This window comes from Sturnira hondurensis, unplaced genomic scaffold, assembly GCF_014824575.4.
Source record: "Sturnira hondurensis isolate 20B ecotype Veracruz unplaced genomic scaffold, ASM1482457v3 Scaffold0007222, whole genome shotgun sequence".
Lineage (NCBI taxonomy): Eukaryota > Metazoa > Chordata > Mammalia > Chiroptera > Phyllostomidae > Sturnira > Sturnira hondurensis.
The window spans coordinates 1,396,250-1,415,379 of record NW_028079853.1 but is presented as its reverse complement, the minus strand read 5'-3'; the positions used below and the strand labels follow the sequence as shown (position 1 = coordinate 1,415,379).

Here is a 19,130-nt window from a genome sequence, read left to right as displayed (position 1 = left end):
CAAAAAACAAAACAGAGTGGGCACAGGAAATATACCGTAAGGCAAACCAATTTCATTTCAAGGGCTCAAATATGTCTGAGACCTACATTGTCATTGAGCTTGAAAATGCTCTTAGACAAATGGTACTATCTGCTTCCAAAATCCTAGATTCCACCCATGTTCATCTCATTTGAGGGCAAGTGTATATCTGGGTAGCATTGCCCAAAGCAGGTGTTTTTATCTCCCTGGTTTGAGGTACCTCACTGATTTTGGAGTAAGAAAAGCCAGAAAGAACGTGAAGAGACCTTTTACTAGGATTTATAATCCTTTACCTGTGGAATGAACGAATTAAGTTTGTTCACAGGATTTACCAGTGAGTTTAGCTATTATGAGCATATTCTCTTCCTGGAAGAGAAATGGCAGAAGTCCCATTCCAAAGAGACACCATTCAAATTTCTAGCAAGCAAGTGGGAGTACCCAAGACAACTTACATTGTGGTGCCCTCCAAGAAGACAGAGGAAGGAGTACCCTCCAAGTTTCCCAGGCATGTCTAATTATTTGAGCATGAAGCCTCCTGGCCTTAAGGTCTCCCTCAATATACTTGCTCCTCCCATTTCTGGGGTGATCAAGATTACCCATTAGTCACACTGGAGAAAATACACCATGTTGTGCTACAATGTGCACAGACGAAAAGCTGGGGATGACCTTTAGATAATAAACAGGTTGATTATTTCTCAGAGTCTTTGGACAGCTAAGGTGAAATCAGGAGGCAGTCACTTCCAGAGGAATCATTTCTCAATCTTTCAGCCTAATTATCAGTCTGCACAAGGGTGGAATCTGAGAATTTAAATAGAAGCAAATTAGAGATTTCTGAAGGCATTCGTCTTCAGATGTTTTAAAGATACAAGTTCCAGGATTACAGAATCAAAAATGATGTAGAACTTACATGTGTCAGCCAGGAGAGGACACTGTCTGAGAGAACATGCTGTACTCTGTAGGGAGTACTGGAGAATGTAGAGATGAGGAAACACACCCTTCTCTGACATCATTTTAGGCCTAGGAGGTTGTACAAAGATGGTTGTACCATCTTTCTTTAGCACATTAAGAAACCAGACCTCTGTCAACACCTATTACAGAGTGAATTCAGTATCTCATAACTACTCTCACTGTCAGAGACAGGAGAGAAATATACTGTCACATGAACAAAATAATTTTCCCTACCTCCCTCTTCCTAAAAAGCTTTTCAAATGATAAATTGCAGTAAGGCTCTTCATTTGGTTCCTCTGATTCTCTTGGCAGGTTGCTTAGGGGCTCAGGCTCTGTTCTCTGCAGTGTTGGTTGTCTGGATTTCCTTTTTTCTGAGAAAAGTCTTTCTTTCCTTACTTTCTAGGTAAACCTGATAATTTTTCAGAAGATGGTGATCCTGGACTTAGATAAAGACTAGAATTATAATCCAGGAGGCAGCTAGCAAAACAGAGTCTTAATTCAAATGAACTTAGGAATTAGTAACTGTCAAACTGGAGGAGAAAAACTGATGGGATTCTGAAATACTCTACCTTTTCTGGATTTCTTGTTTTTCCTCTGGAAGAAACTCATCACCGCAACAAAGAAAGTAAAAGAATAGAAAGATGGGGTGGGAGGAAAGGAGAGAAAATATCAAGACAAAGCATCAAGTCTTATTATGAATTATCTGCAATACTCTGGAAAGTAAGGAACCTGGGGATAGGGTTGTCATTTACAAAACTGCCCCAATCCCTACGACCTTAAGAATAAGGCAAAAGCAGACAAGGGGGTGGAAGTTATCTTTATGATTAACTTGTTATTGGCAGATATTTACTTCGAAAAATAACCCCACTTTGTGATCTACTTGGTCTCTAACCAATTTTTATAGTTGCCTGAACCCTTCAGATTAGATACTACAGTGAGAATTTAGGTGTCATGGGTATTTGTTAAAACATAGAGAAACTAAGTCAGTTGGTTACCCCAAGAAGTCTAGTTGCTGAAAAATCACCAATTTACTGTCAGTCCAACTATTTTAAAATAGTATTTCAAAATTTCTAAATAACTCCCAGGACAAGTCAGTTGGGAGTGGTTCTTTTTACTGTGAAAATTATCTAATCCAGAAGTTGTAGAATTTCCTCTTGAAACCCTTACGTAATACAGTATTGACAGACTAAACACAGCAGAAAGCACACAGATTCCACACAGGGCTATCATCACCTTGTTAGTGCTTCTGAGGTAAGAGGAAGATTAATTCTGACCACGTATAGGGGTTAGTGAATCTCTGGATTGAGCCTACGCTACAAGGTTTTGAGAAAACTAACAAGTATAATCTAAAAATCCTTCAAAACCAAATTTGACATAGCCCACACTTAGGTCCTATCCATAATGGCTCCTCTACTGCAATAATTCCCTATTAAGTAAGTATTATCAACAATCATAAAATAATCTTTTACATGACTAGAAATGACAAAAACTCCAAAAAGTAAAACCAAGGATGGGCCTAGATGTTAACAAAACTATCAAAGAAACTAGCCATGTGGTTGTTAAGAACATCATTACAAAAAATTAACCCCTTAAACAGATTAAAAATAAGTAAAAGAATGTAAGTTTGCCACGAGAGTTAAGATATGAGACAAGAAATGAAAAGGTTCGCACCTGCAGTGTACAATTCTCTTTTCGTTTGAGGAACTCCACAAACCTTGCCACTACTCCTGGTGTGCTGATGACTTCGTCAATGGGAGGATTAGGTTCTGTGTCCCCATAAAATAAAAAGAAAAACAATCCTTTGATTTCAATACAAAGACTCTGCAGCTCAAAATTACTTCATAATATCCCTCCCTCCATTTTAGCATCTTTTTAACGCTGGAAATTTTAAAAAAGGGAAAAATGTCAAGCTGAATTTGTTCACTTTGACACTGTGGTAGCTTGAAAGATTTCACAGTAAGGTAGGCCTTAACATGGAAATGATGGGCAGAACTCCTAAAAATTAAAATGACTACCTCTGCTATTCTAGAAAATAGCAGGAAAAACATCCAAAGACAACCACTGTTATTTTGGTAAAATTCCTTTTAGCCCTTTTTCTGTGTATGGATTTATTGTTCATCTTTTTGTTTAGCATAAACTGTCTGTAGAAACTGGATTAGGGGAGTATTTGAAATCTTGCTCCCCAGCACACATTGTCAGTTTGGCTCAAAGTCTTACAAAAATAAAAAAATTTAAAAAACAAAAGAGAAAAAGGAAAAAAATAAAAGAATCTGGGCCAGAAGATTCTGAGTGTGTTTGCAGGACTTATTTTTGCAGCCATAGTATCAGGTAGAAGCCAGAGCAAGAACCTACCAAGGATGACTTGCCAAATTAATCTTGTTTTCATTTACAACAATAGAGCATCTTATAAATGAAGTAAGTTGGTAGAAGTTTGTTGAGTAAATAAATAGTTAATGACCTAACCAATCAGCATAACAACTTCAGCATCAGATTTAACAAAATTTCTGATGACATTCATGTAGCAATGCATGAAAAATGGCAGCTGGACTATAGTCCTGCTAGGAATTCTGAGCCAAGTCAACAGCTTTACTGAAAGAAGTGATTCAATGTTAATTTGGAGAGAGCTCTAATGACATGCTTTTTGCCTAGTTCAATCTTTTTACCATTCGGATAGAGACAACAAATAAATTTGATGTTATAATAAAGATTAAGTAGTTAATACGCTAGATTACAGAAACAACATACAGAAAGACCAGTAAGAAGCCAAAGTTGCCAATAAAGCAGCAGGGGTTAAGTAAAACTACAAGTGAATTTTTAAAAATTAAAAAAAAAATCCATACCACTTCACAGGCAAAACTTAAAAACAATTCATGAACCTAGCAGGTATAGCTCAGTGGATTGATCGCGGTTGGATTCCCAGTCAGGGCACATGCCTGGGTTGCAGGCCAGTTCCCAGCAAGGGATGCATGAGAAGCAACCATACATTGATATTTCTCTCCCTCTCTCCTTCCCTTCCCCTCTAAAGATAAATAAATAAAACCTTTAAAAAATTCATGAAGAAAAGTGTTAAGAGAGTTTAGATTGCTGCAAACACAACAAAACATTACTATGTCATTACTACCGAAATAACTGATACTATCTTGGAATACATTACTGGCATGTAGAGTCTCAAGGCAATCTCTCACCACTGACAGAGCAGTAACACACCGGGCGTACTGCATTCTAGTTACCGTGTTTCTAAGAAAGGAGGCTGGCAAACTTGAATACATGTGGGGAAGCAGAAGAGTGGTGAAAGGCCTTAAAAAGTCACATTATGAGTGAACCCCATTAGGCTCAGCACGCTGAAAAGAGATCTTTAGAGGGGTGGGGAAAGGGTATATAATAATGGCCTTCAAGTATTCAAAAATTTGTCATGCAAAAAAACAAAATTTTTTTTTGTTATGGTGGTAGATTTTCATTCCCATTAACCTCAAGGAGAATGTTAACTTGTCATTAATAACTCCCAACAACTGTAACTTACTACTGGTGGGTCAGTTCTAAGTATTTACTATTGACACTGTAATACAGTTCCGAGTTCCAGAGTTCTTTTTGCTTGCCTAGATGAGAATGGTATTATGTTCCATTCTACACTAATTACACAAAAGGTAGCTACCCTGCCCACCAATAAATCCATAGTTAATTTCAGTGATAAACTGCTGACACTAAAATCAACAATCACTGCCCTTTTCAAGTGATATTTTTAAAGTTTTCTCTTAAAAAAGAGTGGGGTTTCTCAATATGAATGAACAGAAAACACTGCCTACTGTTCTTATCACTTTAAGGTCTTTTATAAGATAGCTCAGAAATAAAAATGCTGTTGCTTTCTGATACTGATAAGATCACAGAAATAAGTAAGGAAACCCCAAAGTCAGCTATGGCTCACAACTGTGCATTTGTATGTATCCTTACATTCTGTTCACAACCTCTAAAGCAAGTTACCTGTGTTATGAACAACAGGCTATGAGAAAGTAACACACTGTGAACAAATATGAAACATAACATCCAGAACTCACCTTTTGAAAGCAGTTTTCTGAATTTCTGTGTTGCCGAGAGTTGCTGCTCTGGGCTATTAGAAAATATCATTTCAATCATGTCGGAGGTAATAACACCACCCTGGGATCACAAACAGAAAGTAAATATAAGGAAATTTTAACTTTAATTCAGAGGAAAACAAAGATAGTAAAAATTGTGGCCATGTTATTAAGTTAACCATATTTATCTAGAAGACTTACACAAAGAGAGGGCGACCTCTACATGTATGACATGATTAATAGTGTAATGAAGCTAAACTATTTGTCTATCATTAAAAAGCTCACAACAGCCCTGACCGGGTGGCTGGGTTGGTTGGAGCATCATCCTGTACAACAAAAAGTTGCAGGTTCAATTCCTAGTCGGGGCACATACCAAGATTATAGGTTTGCCCTGGTCAGGATGTGTACAGGAGGCACTGATCAGGGAATTGTCAATGTTTTCTCTCACGTCAACAATTCATTCCCATTCTCTCTCTCAAATTAACAATCATATACTTGGGTAAGAAACATTTTTTAAAAGTTCACAACACTGATAAAGTAGTAGTAGTAAATAATAAGACAAAGTGTTTATTATTCTTTCTCTCCTTGTTCATCAAAGGGTTAGCTATTCCTTGTCATTCAGATTAAATGTTAAATTTTAAAAGAAGGCTTTTCATGACTTCCAAATCTAAAGGGTCCATTCCATCTCTATCCCATCCCTCTATTTTAATCCTGGGTCTACCCCTTTTCATTATCAGCTACACACACACACACACACACACACACACCCCTTTTATCCTCTTCATTTTTTTAAAAGAAGAAACAATAAAAGAAAACATTTATATGGAAAATGCAGTAGAGGGGTAGTAGGCAAAGGGGTGCATGGGTAAGCCTAGTTCAAAGAGGGGAGGGGAGCTGGCCACCCCCAAACTCTCCTACACAGGATAGGATAATTATATTTTTCCTAGTTACTTCCCAGGTCCCCCCAGTATGCTATAAGCTCCTTGAAAGCCAAAGATCCTGTTGATCTTACCACTTTGTCCCTGAGAGCTGTACAGCAGATGCACAATATGTATTTACTGAATGAGTACAGAGCAGTCTTACATAAATCACAGGTTCAAGCCACTGCTAAATCCAATAGCTGACCCTAAAATTTATTTAAAATTTCTATTTTCTTTATTAAAATGTTTTAGTTCCTATTTTCTTGCTTTTTAGAACTTTTCCATTTTCCACTATAACCCATCCCCAGTATTAGTAGTTAACTCTCTTCTCAAGATTATTTGTCAATGAAGTAAAGTTTGTATCATTTCATCAAGGGTTATAGTCAACAAGATCAACTGTGAAGAGAGCTGCACTGAGTTGAAAGCACCAGATGGCTGGTAAGCAAAATCTAACACTTAAGAATCCCCATGGAGAGAATGAAGCATCCTGCTCTTAAAGGTTAGAAAAGTTAACTGCTCTGAAACTTAAAAGACTGATTCCTGAACAAACAGAGGCATCTACATAATTCTACTTTGAATACATTACGTGTGTATATCTATCTATCTATGTCTCTCTATATGTGTGTACATGTATCTCTGTTTTCTTCTCTCTCATAACCCCTTATCGTATTACAAAATGTACTGACTTTACATTCATAGTATTTAAGTATCATTAACTTTACATCATAGCATTTAGGTTATAGGACATCAGGGTGAAGAGTGAACAACATCCAACTCTACATCCTCTTCTGGGGAAAAGGTTAGTGCATTATAAGTTGCACGCAGGGCAGTTACGTTACGTGGAGGTACAACGTTGTTCCTGTCTCTGAGTCTTAGTTTAGTTTAAGAAGCTGTATATGTGGATGCCAAACTGACAGACAGTAGACTAGGATGGTTAATTTTATGTGTCAACTTACGTTATAACATCCAGCTGTTTGGACAAACACCAGTCTAGATGTCACTGTGAAAGTACTTAAGCCAGTATACTATGATGAAAGTAGATCACCCTCTGAGATGTGTGTGTGTGTGTGTAGGGGGGGTGCCTCATTCAATAAGTTGAGCAAAGACTGAGATATCCTAAAGAAGGAATTCAGCCTAAAAACCACAACAGTTATTACCTGAATTGCTAGCCTGCTGGCTTGCCCTATGGATTTTGGACTTATCAACTCTAACAACTGCATGTGCTTAAAATCAATCAATCTCTTTCTCCTATTGATTGTTTCATCTGTAGAACCCCCAATACAGTCCACAAAATACTTCATATTCATCTAACACCCACTAAAAAAAAAAAGAACAGCTTAACTTTCTGAAAGGCCTGGAAGAATTCACCACAAAATAATAGTGACTGCCGTGTCTATATCAATTTCAAATGTGTTTTAAACTCCCCGGATTCCAAAAGAAAACTGGTCTATAAAAACTGTAGACCTATGAAGTGGAAAAAAAGGGAAAATCTACTATGGTATATAATATGCCACCATAAAAAAAAGGAGGTGGAGGAAATTTATCTTCTCAGAAGACTCTAGTAACAGTGGTTGTCACTAGAAACAATGAGTGACTCAAGTGAATGAAGAGAGGTTCTCTTTTTTAAAAACCATGCACAGACATGTCCTATTAAAATACTACCAAATTCATTTTAATAAACCAAAAATATAGACAGGTGTGATCTATATAAAGCACAACTTTTATCTGTTCTTGTAGCCTCAAGATAGTTACAAAATGGATTATAATAAAGAATTCCAACAGCTGTGCTATGGAACCAATTTTTAAAATCATAAAAACATACCCAATTTTGTAACTGAAATAATAACCAATTGGGATTTCCTTTAACATATCCCTTGTTATTCAACTTTCAAGGAATAGTTTTATTTTAATTATTTTGGTAAGTTTTAATAGCTAGATTAACCTTCATTATTTAGTTAACCCTATTTAACAGCATGTTATTTAAAGTATAATAAACATTTAGTATATCATCAGATTTAAGTAGATAGCTTGTTTAAAAATGAAATGCCAAGTAGTTTTGGTAGCCATATCATCTTTTTTCAAAAACAAAAAGAGATCCTACCTCACATTTTCATAAGAGAAACACCAAAGAGTTTCTTCCATTATTTTACTTACTGGCGCCATTTCCATGTTATTAATCTGAGCTTCGTGGAAACCTCCATCTGACATAACTTCTTCTTCTGTTTCTTCTTCTGCTGTAGCAACATTTCTTCGCTTGAATAACTGAAAAATAATAGACGGTCACTTAAGTAATTCTAATAAAAAGGAGTTCGAAAGCCAAACACTAGTCACCCCACTTAAAAGGTAGTAAGGATGGAGCTTCTTGGAAATCATTTTAAAAATTCCAAAGTTTGTGCCACCTTCAACCTTTCCTGATGAGGAACTATTTCAAAATTCTCCAGTCTTTATAATCTACTGCAATTAACTATCACTTGATGAGGTAAAACTGACCAAGAGGCCTCACACTGCATGACCTATAAAAAAGGTTAAGACTGGCCAATGGAGCTGGGGCATGCTTAGCCATTGTCCTCTTCCCTTATGTGAAGTAGGTGATAGGAAAGTCTCACTATATACCAGGAAAAATAAGGATAAAAATGATATCAAGATGACTTACAACTCTCAAAGTTAGTATACTGAGAGGCTTCTTGACTTTCCCAACCTGTCCAGCAACCATTGGTGACAAATGACTTCTGCTTGAACACTACCTTTAAAGCACCCATTTACCTGTGCAGACAAAGGAGAACAGTTCTCTCCAAAGGCACTCCATGAAGATGGCTTCCATCACATCCTCGAGAGTCCTATGCTATTCACTTATTTATCAAGTGTATTCTCCATTATGGAGCAATAATTTACCCTCTCATCCTAAGTGACTAAAATAACAGACAAAAATCCATAAAACGATGGGTTTCAGTCACTGAAAAACAGGTAGTCTAGGCAATAAAAGATCCTTCAGAAAAGAAGCATTAGTCCTACAATTGCTTCGGTTTACTGCCTGGACAGTATTTCTGGGCTGCAGCACAAGGAGGGTGAACCCTAACAGAGCCTGGAGGCCAAGACACCCAGAATACACAACACAGCACACTAAGAGGAGAAATCAACTTAGAGAGAACTCAAAAAATCTGCAGAAGGTCTTCCTCGCTTAGTACTGATCATTGCAGCTATGTGAGGAAGAGATCCAAAAATGGGAAAGGAACCACTTTTGAGGAGCATACAGAACAATTCTGGAGGTCACAGAGATCAAGTAATAGTTTATGTTTTGACCAGCTATAATAGAAAAAAACCTCTCATATATGGGTCATTGAGTGTAATACTCAGAGGGATGCTAAATTAGCCCTAGAGTAGAGGCCGTTCTGGTCTAGCCCAATGAAACATAAAAGCAAACTGGTTCCAAGTAGTTTAACTACATCCAAAGACAATGTCAGAATTATAAACATTAAAAAAAGACAGGATTATACTTATTAAAAAAATATATTCAAAAACTCCAACACCAAATGAGGTAAAATTCACAATGCTTGTCATTCAATTAATAACTACCAAGCATGCAAAAGAAGTAGAAAAGACCACCCATGAGGAAGAGAAAAACATCAACCACATCAATTAAATCACCTAGAAATGGCAAAGACGGCAAACTGAACAAGAACATTAAAATAGTTGTTATAAATATATCTATAAATTTAAAAAGTAAAGTATAACCAAGAAAAGGAGAGATAAAAAACCTGAAAAAAAGAAAGCAAATCAAATAGCTAGAGATGAAAGATACAATTTTTCAGATGAAAAATATGCTGGGTGGGGTTAACAGCAGATTAGATATCATAGAAAAAAAGATTAGTGGATTTATGGACACTGCCACAGAAAAATTCCAAAATAAGAGATAGAAAAAGGCTGAGAAAATTTGTACAAAATTTAAATATATGCGTGTGGGACAAGAAACATATTAAACAGACTTCACGACTGTAGATATATAAATGGAATATAAGCCGTGAAAAGATGCACTCAACTTTAGTCATTAGAAAGTCAAATGAAAATTCAAATAATACTGGCATACTATTACACACACATCAGAATAGGTAAAATGAAAAAGACTGATCATACTAAATGTCAACAAAGATGTGGAGGCACTGAAACTCCACTCATTGCTAATGGGAAGGTCAAATAGTGCAGCATATTTTGGCAAATAGTTGATAGCTCCCTAACTATACAGCTACTAATCAACCCAGCCATTGTATTCTGTTCCTAGATATTTATCCCAGAGAAAAGAAAATATGTATCCACAGGAGCTATGTATGAATGTTCACAGCACCTTTATTTGCAATCACCAAAACCCAGAAACAACCCAAAATACTATTAACAGGTGGTGAACGGATAAACCAACGGCAGTTTATCCATATGACAGAATACTACTCAACAATAAAATGAAACGACAGGACTTCCACCAAGATGGAGGTGTAGGTGGAAACACTGTAACTCCTTGCACAACCAAGTTTAAAGTCAACAAAGTTTTAGTAACAAAAACGCAACCAAAACACAGAAAATTGAACTATACAGAAGTCCGATGACAACCACCATTCAGCCAGACCGGTAAGAGGGGCAGAACCAGCGACTGGCAGAGCGGGGTTGCGCAGGAAAACTCGGCCAGACCGACCTAGGCATGTGGGTGGTGGTTGGCAGATCCCAGGCGTGGGGTTGTGACGGGAAGACCCAGTGAGGGTGCAAGGCAGAAGGCTGACCTCGGTCACACATTCCCCCACAGATAAACCAGCAAAGGAGCGAGCAGTCAGACAGACTGCACAGGCCTCAGCGGCTTGTGGGAAGCAGCAGAGAGAACCGCCGTTGTTCCTCTCTGACCCTGCCCCCACATACAGCATGACAACCAAGCGACTGAGTTGCCCCTCCCTGGTGAACACCTAGGGCTGTGCCCCTCATATGTACAGGTGCAAACAGATCAAAACACGGCTCAGGAAGAACTCAAAGCCCCAGAGCCAATAAATCTAAGCAACCAAGAAATAGCCAACCTCTCAGATGCACAGTTCAAAACACTGGTGGATCAGGATGCTCACAGAACTGGTTGATTTAGTCACAAATTAGAAGAACAAATGAAGGCTAAACTAAATGAAATGAAGGGAAATGCACAGGAAACCAATAGTGATGGAAAGGAAACTGGGACTCAAATCAAGGGGTGGACCAGAAGGGAGAAAAAAAATGACCAAACAGGAAAATATGAAGAAACAAGGATTCAAAAAAATGAGGAGAGACTTAGGAAGCTCCAGAACATCTTTAAACGTTCCAACATCCGAATTATAGGGGTATCAGGAGCGGAAGAAGAAGAGCAACACATGGAATACTTATTTGAACAAAAAATGAAGGAGAACTTCCCCAATCTGGCAAAGGAAATAGACTTCCAGGAAGTCCAGGAAGCTCAGAGAGTCCCAAAGAAGTTGGACCCAAGAAGGAACACACCAAGGCACATCATCATTACATTACCCAACATTCAAATGAAGGAGAGAATCCTTGAAGCAACAAGAGATAAGGGGACAGTCAACTACAAAGGAGTTCCTATCAGACTGTCAGTGGATTTTTCAAAAGAGACCTTACAGGCAAGAAGGAGCTGGAAAGAAGTATTCCAACTCATGAAATCCAAAGACCTATATCCAAGATTGCTCTACCCAGCAAAGCTTTCATTTAGAATGGAAGGACAGATAAAGTGCTTCTCAGATAAGGTCAAATTCAAGGAGTTCATCATCACCAAGCCCTTATTATAGTTCAAGGGACTTCTCTAAGAAGAAGATAAAAAATACGAACAGTGAAAGGACGGCAAACTCAAAGTTATTAACAGCTACACCTAAAACAAAAGCAAACTAAGAGGACAGCTAGATCAGGAGTGGAGCCACAGAAATGGAGATCACATGGAGGGTTAGCAACAGGAGAGTGGGAGGAGAAGGAGAGAGAAAGTATAGAGAATAAGTAGCATAGACAGTGGGTAGAAAATAGACAGGGGGGAGGGCAAGAATAGTATGGGAAATGTAGAAGGTAAAGAACTTGAGACACATGGACATAAACTAAATGGGGGGAATGGGGGGGGAGGGGGGGAGGGGAATGAAGGGGGGGAATTAGAAAAACTGTAATGGCATAATCAATAAAATATATTTTTAAAAAAAGAAAAAAGAAAATGAAACAAGCTACTGATACATGCAAGAGCATAAGTAAAGCTCAAAATGATTAAGCTGACTTAATTATTTATCAAAATGTAATAAAAATAATATATACTGTATGATTCCATTTATGCAAGTGAATCAGTGGTGACAGAACACAGATTATAAGTTGCTTGGAGATAGTAAAGAGGTGAGGAAAACGTACTATCCAAAGGTATACCAGAAAGTTCTGGGAAAGATAAATAGGTTCACTATCTTAATTATAGCAGTAGTTTCACAAAATATATCAAAACATCAAATTGTACGCTTTACTGTGACCTATACAGCCACAAGCATTTTTTTTTAAGACAGAAGAGAGTAATAGCTGAAATAAACTGAAATATGCTAAACACTTTAAGGTCCTAGTAACACTAAAACACCCTCACATTCCAATGGTCTGTTTGGAAGATGCTAAGGAACCAACTCTGTATTCTGAAAACAAAGGGAAAAACTCCAGTATTTCTCTTTCCTACATGATTATTAATTCAGGAAAACCAAAAACTTACTGAGGAAAAGCTCTTCTTTAGACTGGGTTATCAACCAATTAAAAAAGTAGAAGGAATAATAGAATAATCACTGCAGTGGTCATTTCATGGTCAAGTAATGTATCTAGACATGACCATCAAACACTACTAAAGCCCGAGGTAAAAAACTGATAGATATGAAGGAACTGTTAACTTTTTAAAGTACAATAACTACTCTGGTTTAAGTTTGAGTCTTTATCTTTTAGAGATACTTACTGAAGTATTTATAAATGAAAAAACTTTTTATCTGGGATTTGCTTCAAAGTAATCCAGGGTATTATTTTACTTCCGTCTGAAGGGCACCCTTTAACACTGCTTGTAGTGCAAGTCTGGCAGTGATGATGAATTCTTTCAGTTTTTGTATGCCTGAAATGCATTTTTATTCTGTCATTGTTTTAAATATATATTTTTGCCAGGTACAGAGTTCAAAGTTAACAGTTTCTTTCTTTGAGTACTTTACAAATGTTTTTCTAATGTCTTCTGGCTTGTATCATATGTTGCCATTGAGAAATTTGACATCACCTTTATCTTTGTTCTGCTGTAACATGTCTGTTTTCTCTGGGTGTTTTTAAGACTTTTCTCTTCACCACTGGTATTGAGTAATTTGGTTATAATGTATCATGGTGGTTTTCTTCATGTTTTTGTGTCTAGGATTGAGTTTGCAGGACCAGTGGGTTTAGAGTTTTCAATAATTGTGAAAAATTTTTAGTCCTTATTTCTTTCAATAACTTTTTTTTTCTCTTCCACACTCTCTCTCCTTCAGGTACCTCCAACTGTCCATGTATGAGGCTTCTTATAAAGTTGTCCCATAGCTCAGTGGTCCCCAACCTTTTTGGCACCATGGATGGGTTTTGTGGAAGACCATTTTTCCATGGGGTGCCGGGGGGGGGGGGGCGCGAGGAGAGAAAGGCTTTGTTATACCCTGCCACCAGATGCAGCTTAACTGTCACTTGCTACTCACTGATAGGGTTTTGATGAGTTTGCAAGTAACTGATTTATTACGGCCTCTGTGCAATCAAACCTCTCTACTATTTGCAGCTGCTCCCCAGCGCGGGCATCACTGCCTCAGCTCCACCTCAGATCAGGCACTAGAGTCTCATAAGGAGCATGCAACCTAGATCTCTCTCATGCACAGTTCACAGCAGGGTTGGTGCTCCTATGAGAATCTAATGCTGCCAGGATCTGACAGGAGGCAGAGCTCAGGCAGTAATGTGAGCGATGGGGAGCGGCTGTAAATACAGATGAAGCTTCTCTGCCTGCTGCTCACCTACTATTGTGCGGCCCTGTTCCTAATAGGCTACAGACTTTAGTGGTCTGTGCCCAGGGGGTTGGGGACCCTGCCATAGGTCAGTGATGTCCTCTTTTCCATGCATGTGCACACGTGTATATTCTTTCACCTTTTAAAAAATCCTTATCCAATAATATGTTTATTTCAGGGTTGGGGAAGAAAGAGGAACATCAGCTGGTTGCTTTCAATACTCACTCAGATCAGGGACTGAACCCACAACATTCTGGTGTACAGGGTGATGCTTCAACCAGCTGCGCCACCCAGCAAGGGCTTTCACCTCTCTTTTTAATTTTGGATATCCCTTTGAATAGTATATCCTCCTATCCCTTGAAGTTAGTTAATGTTTTCTTCTGCAATTTCTAATTTGACATTGATCTTATCTATGTACTTTTCTTCTCACTGTAGTTTTCATCTCCAGAAGTTCAATTTGAGTCTTTTGTGCATCTTTATGTTTCTACTTAACTTCTGAACATATGAATATAAGCAGTAGTTACAATACTGCTTTAATGTCATCCTCTAATTCTGTGTCAGTTTCAATTGATTGTTCTCCTCATTAATGGCCCTGTTCTACTTCTTTGAGCACCTGGTAATCTTTATATGCCTGACATAATCAACTTGACTTTGTTGAATACTGGATATTTTTGTATTCCTGTAAATCTTCTTGGCCATTTATTCTGGTATGCAGCTAAGTTATAGAAATAGCTCGATCCTCTTAGATCTTGCTTTTATGATGTGTTAGGTAGTTCTAGAGCAGAACTAAGCCTATGGCTAATTAACTCTCCACTAATGAGGCGAGACTCTCCTGAATACCCTACATATTGCCCTGGGAATTATGAGTTTTCCCAGTCTGGCTAGGGGCATAGGCCACCATTCTCAGCCCTGTGTAGGTACAAGACACTACTCCCTCTAATCCTTTTGGATAATATTTTCTCTAGCCTTGGGTAGTTTCCTCAAACACATGGACTGATCAGAATTCGGCTGGAAACCCTTCGAAGAGCTCAGGCTTCTCTCTGTACATACACGTCTCTCCTTTCTGGGATTCCACTCTATGAACCCTATTAGCCTTGTCTCCCTGGACTCTCAGCTCTGTCTTCTCAACTCAGGGAGGCTTACTTCTAACACAGTCCGCTCTCCCTGTGTTGCGACTTTAAAACTCTGGCAGTAAGCTGACGCTGTGACAGGGTTCACTTCATTTCTCATCTCTAGAGATCACTTCCTTCACTGCTTGATAGCTGCTATCTTGAACAGTTGTTTAATGTACTTTATCTATTATTCTTGATTGTTTCAGGTGGGAGGATAAATCTGGGCTCTGCTACTCCACTTTGGCAAGAAGTGGATGTCCTTACAGTACCCTTTCTGATACTCAAAATATCTTACTTTTGGCTAATGGAAGCCTGTTCAAGCTACCTCGTGAGTCTTTTCAACACAATTTCAGTAGTCTTCAATTACTTCTTTGTTATTAAAAATTACAGGTTCACCTTGAACATTCCCTAGCTTTAATCAAGAATCAGCTATCTTTCCAAGAAGGCTTATTCCTGTGAGAGGAAGATTCTAATGACCACAATCTCGGAGTGCTGGGGTACTCACTTCACTTCAAGGTATTTCACTATTTCTAGGCCTTTCACAGTCCCTAGTGATACCAATTCAAATTTATGTAACTTCTTTGCTTTTGTATTCTCATTATTTTCTTAATCTAAAATGTCCAGGTTCCTACATTAACAAATACTTAATTTGCTATATCAAACTAACTGTCAAACTTATGATTACTAAAATCAGTTGAAGGTTTGTTTATACTGCTTTTTACCCTTAAGATATATTCCAATAGAGATAATTATAATCACACTGCCATATTTTAAATGTACTAATAAAATAATTCCTCTCTGTATGGTTTAGCCACAAGCATGCCATACAGGGCCATTTAATTCCTTGTTTATTTTTAAGAATTTATTTCTTCATTTTGATTTAATTTGTTTTACCATTAGTTAAAACATTTAGATTACTCCAAATCAAACTTAATCACTAAAAGTACATCTATTGGTTTGCAAAATTTATATCCACAGTCAGTGCTTTTAATATGCTATGGCGGGATCTTTAATTACTACAGGTCATGGTACATACCACAGGTGATAAAAAGTGGAATTTGAAATTAAAAACACAATACCATTTACATCACAAGTATCAACACAAGAAAAGAGATGAGAAATTCCCAACGAAGGTTAAGTCCTAAGACTCCAGCTATACAGCAAACCCACAGGATAGACAACACTGACTGGAGCACGAGGACAGAAAATGTGGGGTAGAGGTCTTCGGACAGGGAGGTGGGGGCGGACTATAACCAATAAATTATATGAGAAGTTTTACCAAGTAGAAAATGAAACAAAAATAATTTAAGAGAGCTATAGCAGAGAATGAGAAAGTACCCAGGATCAAAGAAAGCCACTCATGCTTAAAAAAAAAAAAAAAAAAAGACAAATTAAGTCCAGGAAAAACAAAGTATAAGAAAGAAAATGTAACCACAGTATACTATTCAGCTCAGCAATACTTAGATATTGTAATATAACTATACTGTGAGGATGGATGTAAGGGAAAGAGTAGCATAAGAGCTTAAATCTTCACCTCTCACAATAGCACATCAATGAAAAATACTTTAAGTAGATAAATAAAGACATATAGTAGCATACACATATTACTTAGAAATTTAGCAGTACAAGCCACAGTGAACAGTTAAGAGGGTGAAACAGTACTTTACTCGGGATGAGAACACTGCTGGCTTGGTGGCGAGTATTTCAGCTCTGTTCCACTCTTTCGACTACGTACACGTATCACTCAGAGAAAAACAGGTTTTGAAAAAGAAAAGCACTACCAAAACAATCGTGACTTCTATCTTTATAGGTATACCTGATTTACATGTTGCCCAACCTTGTCAACCAAGTTAATCAACGGGTAAAGCTGGCTGTCCACAAGTTTATCAACCTGCTCACTTCACAAGGCAGTTCTTGTGACTAAAAACAACAAACAAGCCTCCATTCTTCCTCACTGTCATTTTTACAATGTCAAAACAACACTATGTTACCTACTCAGACTGAGTTAACAAGCATCTATTTAATGAAAAATATTTTAATACTAAATGTAAAGTGTTCGTCTTTCCATATGTGTAAAATTATAGACAGTGGCTCAATCAGAATATCAACTGGTAGAGTTTTGTTGACAGAAATAAATTGTAGTTTGGTCTGTCAGTGTCAAACAGAGAGCATTTATACAGTGCTGCCAAGATATCAGATATTAATTGCTTGTCTGCTAATAGGATAATCCTAAAAGAAACAGCTACTTTTTATATATATAGTTCGCAGCATCAATTCCTGTACTAGCCTCAAATACAGCTGTTCAACTGGCCTAAAAGCCTGTGACTTTCCCAGATATATAACAAAGCAACTGCGGAGAGATAAAAAGTACTTAAACAAACCTATATTTTATTGATGTTTACTTTTTTACAAACTAGGCACGAAACAAGTACTTTTATGATATTAAGAAGTCTAATTAGTATTATCAGTTCCCCCTACATAAGCTGGCACATATGAAATGACAAAATTAAGATTTTAAGTAGAGCAGTATTTCAGAAACTTATCACAAAAACATTAAAGCCTAAGCATACTTTTTAGATTTCATACAATGAAGATGATGACAGAGTTTCAACCATAAATGTTTTTATTCAAATATATGGGGCCATACTTGCCATTTATACATTAAGAATATAAAGCATTTTGCCCTGGCTCATGTGGCTCAGTGGACTGAGCGCTGGACTGAGTGCCAGACTGAGCCCCAGACTGAGAACCAAAGGGTCACTGGTTCCATTCCCAGTCAGGGCACATGCATGAGTTGCAGGCCAGGTCCCCAGTAGGGGGCGTGCAAGAGACAACCACACATTGATGTCTCTTTCTCTCTTTCTCCTTCACTTCCCCTCTCTAAAAAGAAATAAATAAAATCTTTTAAAAGATAGGAATATAAAGCATTTTGCCATCAGGCAGGTAAGTAAACATAAAAAACCTATTTAGAATGAAAACTGTTTATGACAGAGTGACATTACTGCATCTTCAAATGCCTTTATGCCAAATATGAAGTATAGGCTGGTGGTTACATCAGACCTGCACTTGTTCTCGTTTACATACATACACATATTCACATTTACATATGTGAATATAAATATGTCACAACGCTGCTGTGATTTCTGAAGTTTACCCCAAATATAGAAGCTAATCCAAAGATTCCACTTTAAATAAGACACAGAGATGAATTAAAAAAACTGCAAGAAATACTGAGAAACCCATCCTTTTATAAGTGGTTATTTCAAAGATGAGAAAGCAGAATGCAAGAACTCAATTTGCTGTACTTAAGTAAGTACATTAATTAATTATGTAACTCTGTTACTGTATTACAAACTGTTTTTGTCTGCCTCCTGCAAATAACAGTAGTAATAGTGTTTGATTTAAACATCTGTAGCCCAACTAAACACTGAGGTTGTAATGTACTCTTGGACTTCAATATTCCAAATACTCTTGGAATATTTAATGCAGTGTTACTCAAAAGCACTGTATACAGAGTGGGGCAACAGTACGTTTGCAGTTGTTCCTATGGAAAATAATACAGTACGTAATAAATAATACAAGAATAAACTGTTCCATGAAATCACAATTGAAAACCTATTTTTGTCCTACACCTTGTACGTTGAGAACAGCTCACTGTAACTATAAAATATTTTTGACAGATTACCTTATTTCTCAGGTATGAAGGGTTCTGTCTACTCATTTGCCTTTTATGAAGTTTTCATAGTGTGAGGGGTCAAATGGTCCTTCCAACCTCAAAAGTCTCTCCTTACTGCACCCCCACCACCAAAAGTGACCTAAGCATCTCTAAATTTCTTTGCCAAAAGTGATGGACTAAGTGGTTTGTTTTTTTTTTTTTTAAGATTTTATTTATTTATTTATTTATCTTTAGAGGGGAAGGAGAGAGGGAGAGAAACATCAATGTACGGTTGCCTTTTGTGCGTCCCCTGCTGGGAGCTGGCCTGCTGGGAGCTGGCCTGCAACCCAGGCATGTGCCCTGACTGGGAATTGAACCTGGATCCTCTGGTTTGCAGG

General features: G+C 37.5%; 1 protein-coding gene across 1 annotated transcript in view; it reads right to left on the bottom strand.

Moving 5' to 3' along the window:
- KPNA1 (karyopherin subunit alpha 1) overlaps window positions 1–19,130 on the bottom strand; it is a 69,762-nt gene that overhangs the window by 32,264 nt on the left and 18,368 nt on the right. The window contains exons 3-5 of the mRNA XM_037051486.1: window positions 8,111–8,218; window positions 5,019–5,118; window positions 2,638–2,732 (exon numbers count right to left, since the gene is read on the bottom strand). Of these exons, the coding sequence (XP_036907381.1) occupies window positions 2,638–2,732; window positions 5,019–5,118; window positions 8,111–8,218 (303 nt within the window). The remainder of the gene's footprint in view (window positions 1–2,637; window positions 2,733–5,018; window positions 5,119–8,110; window positions 8,219–19,130) is intronic.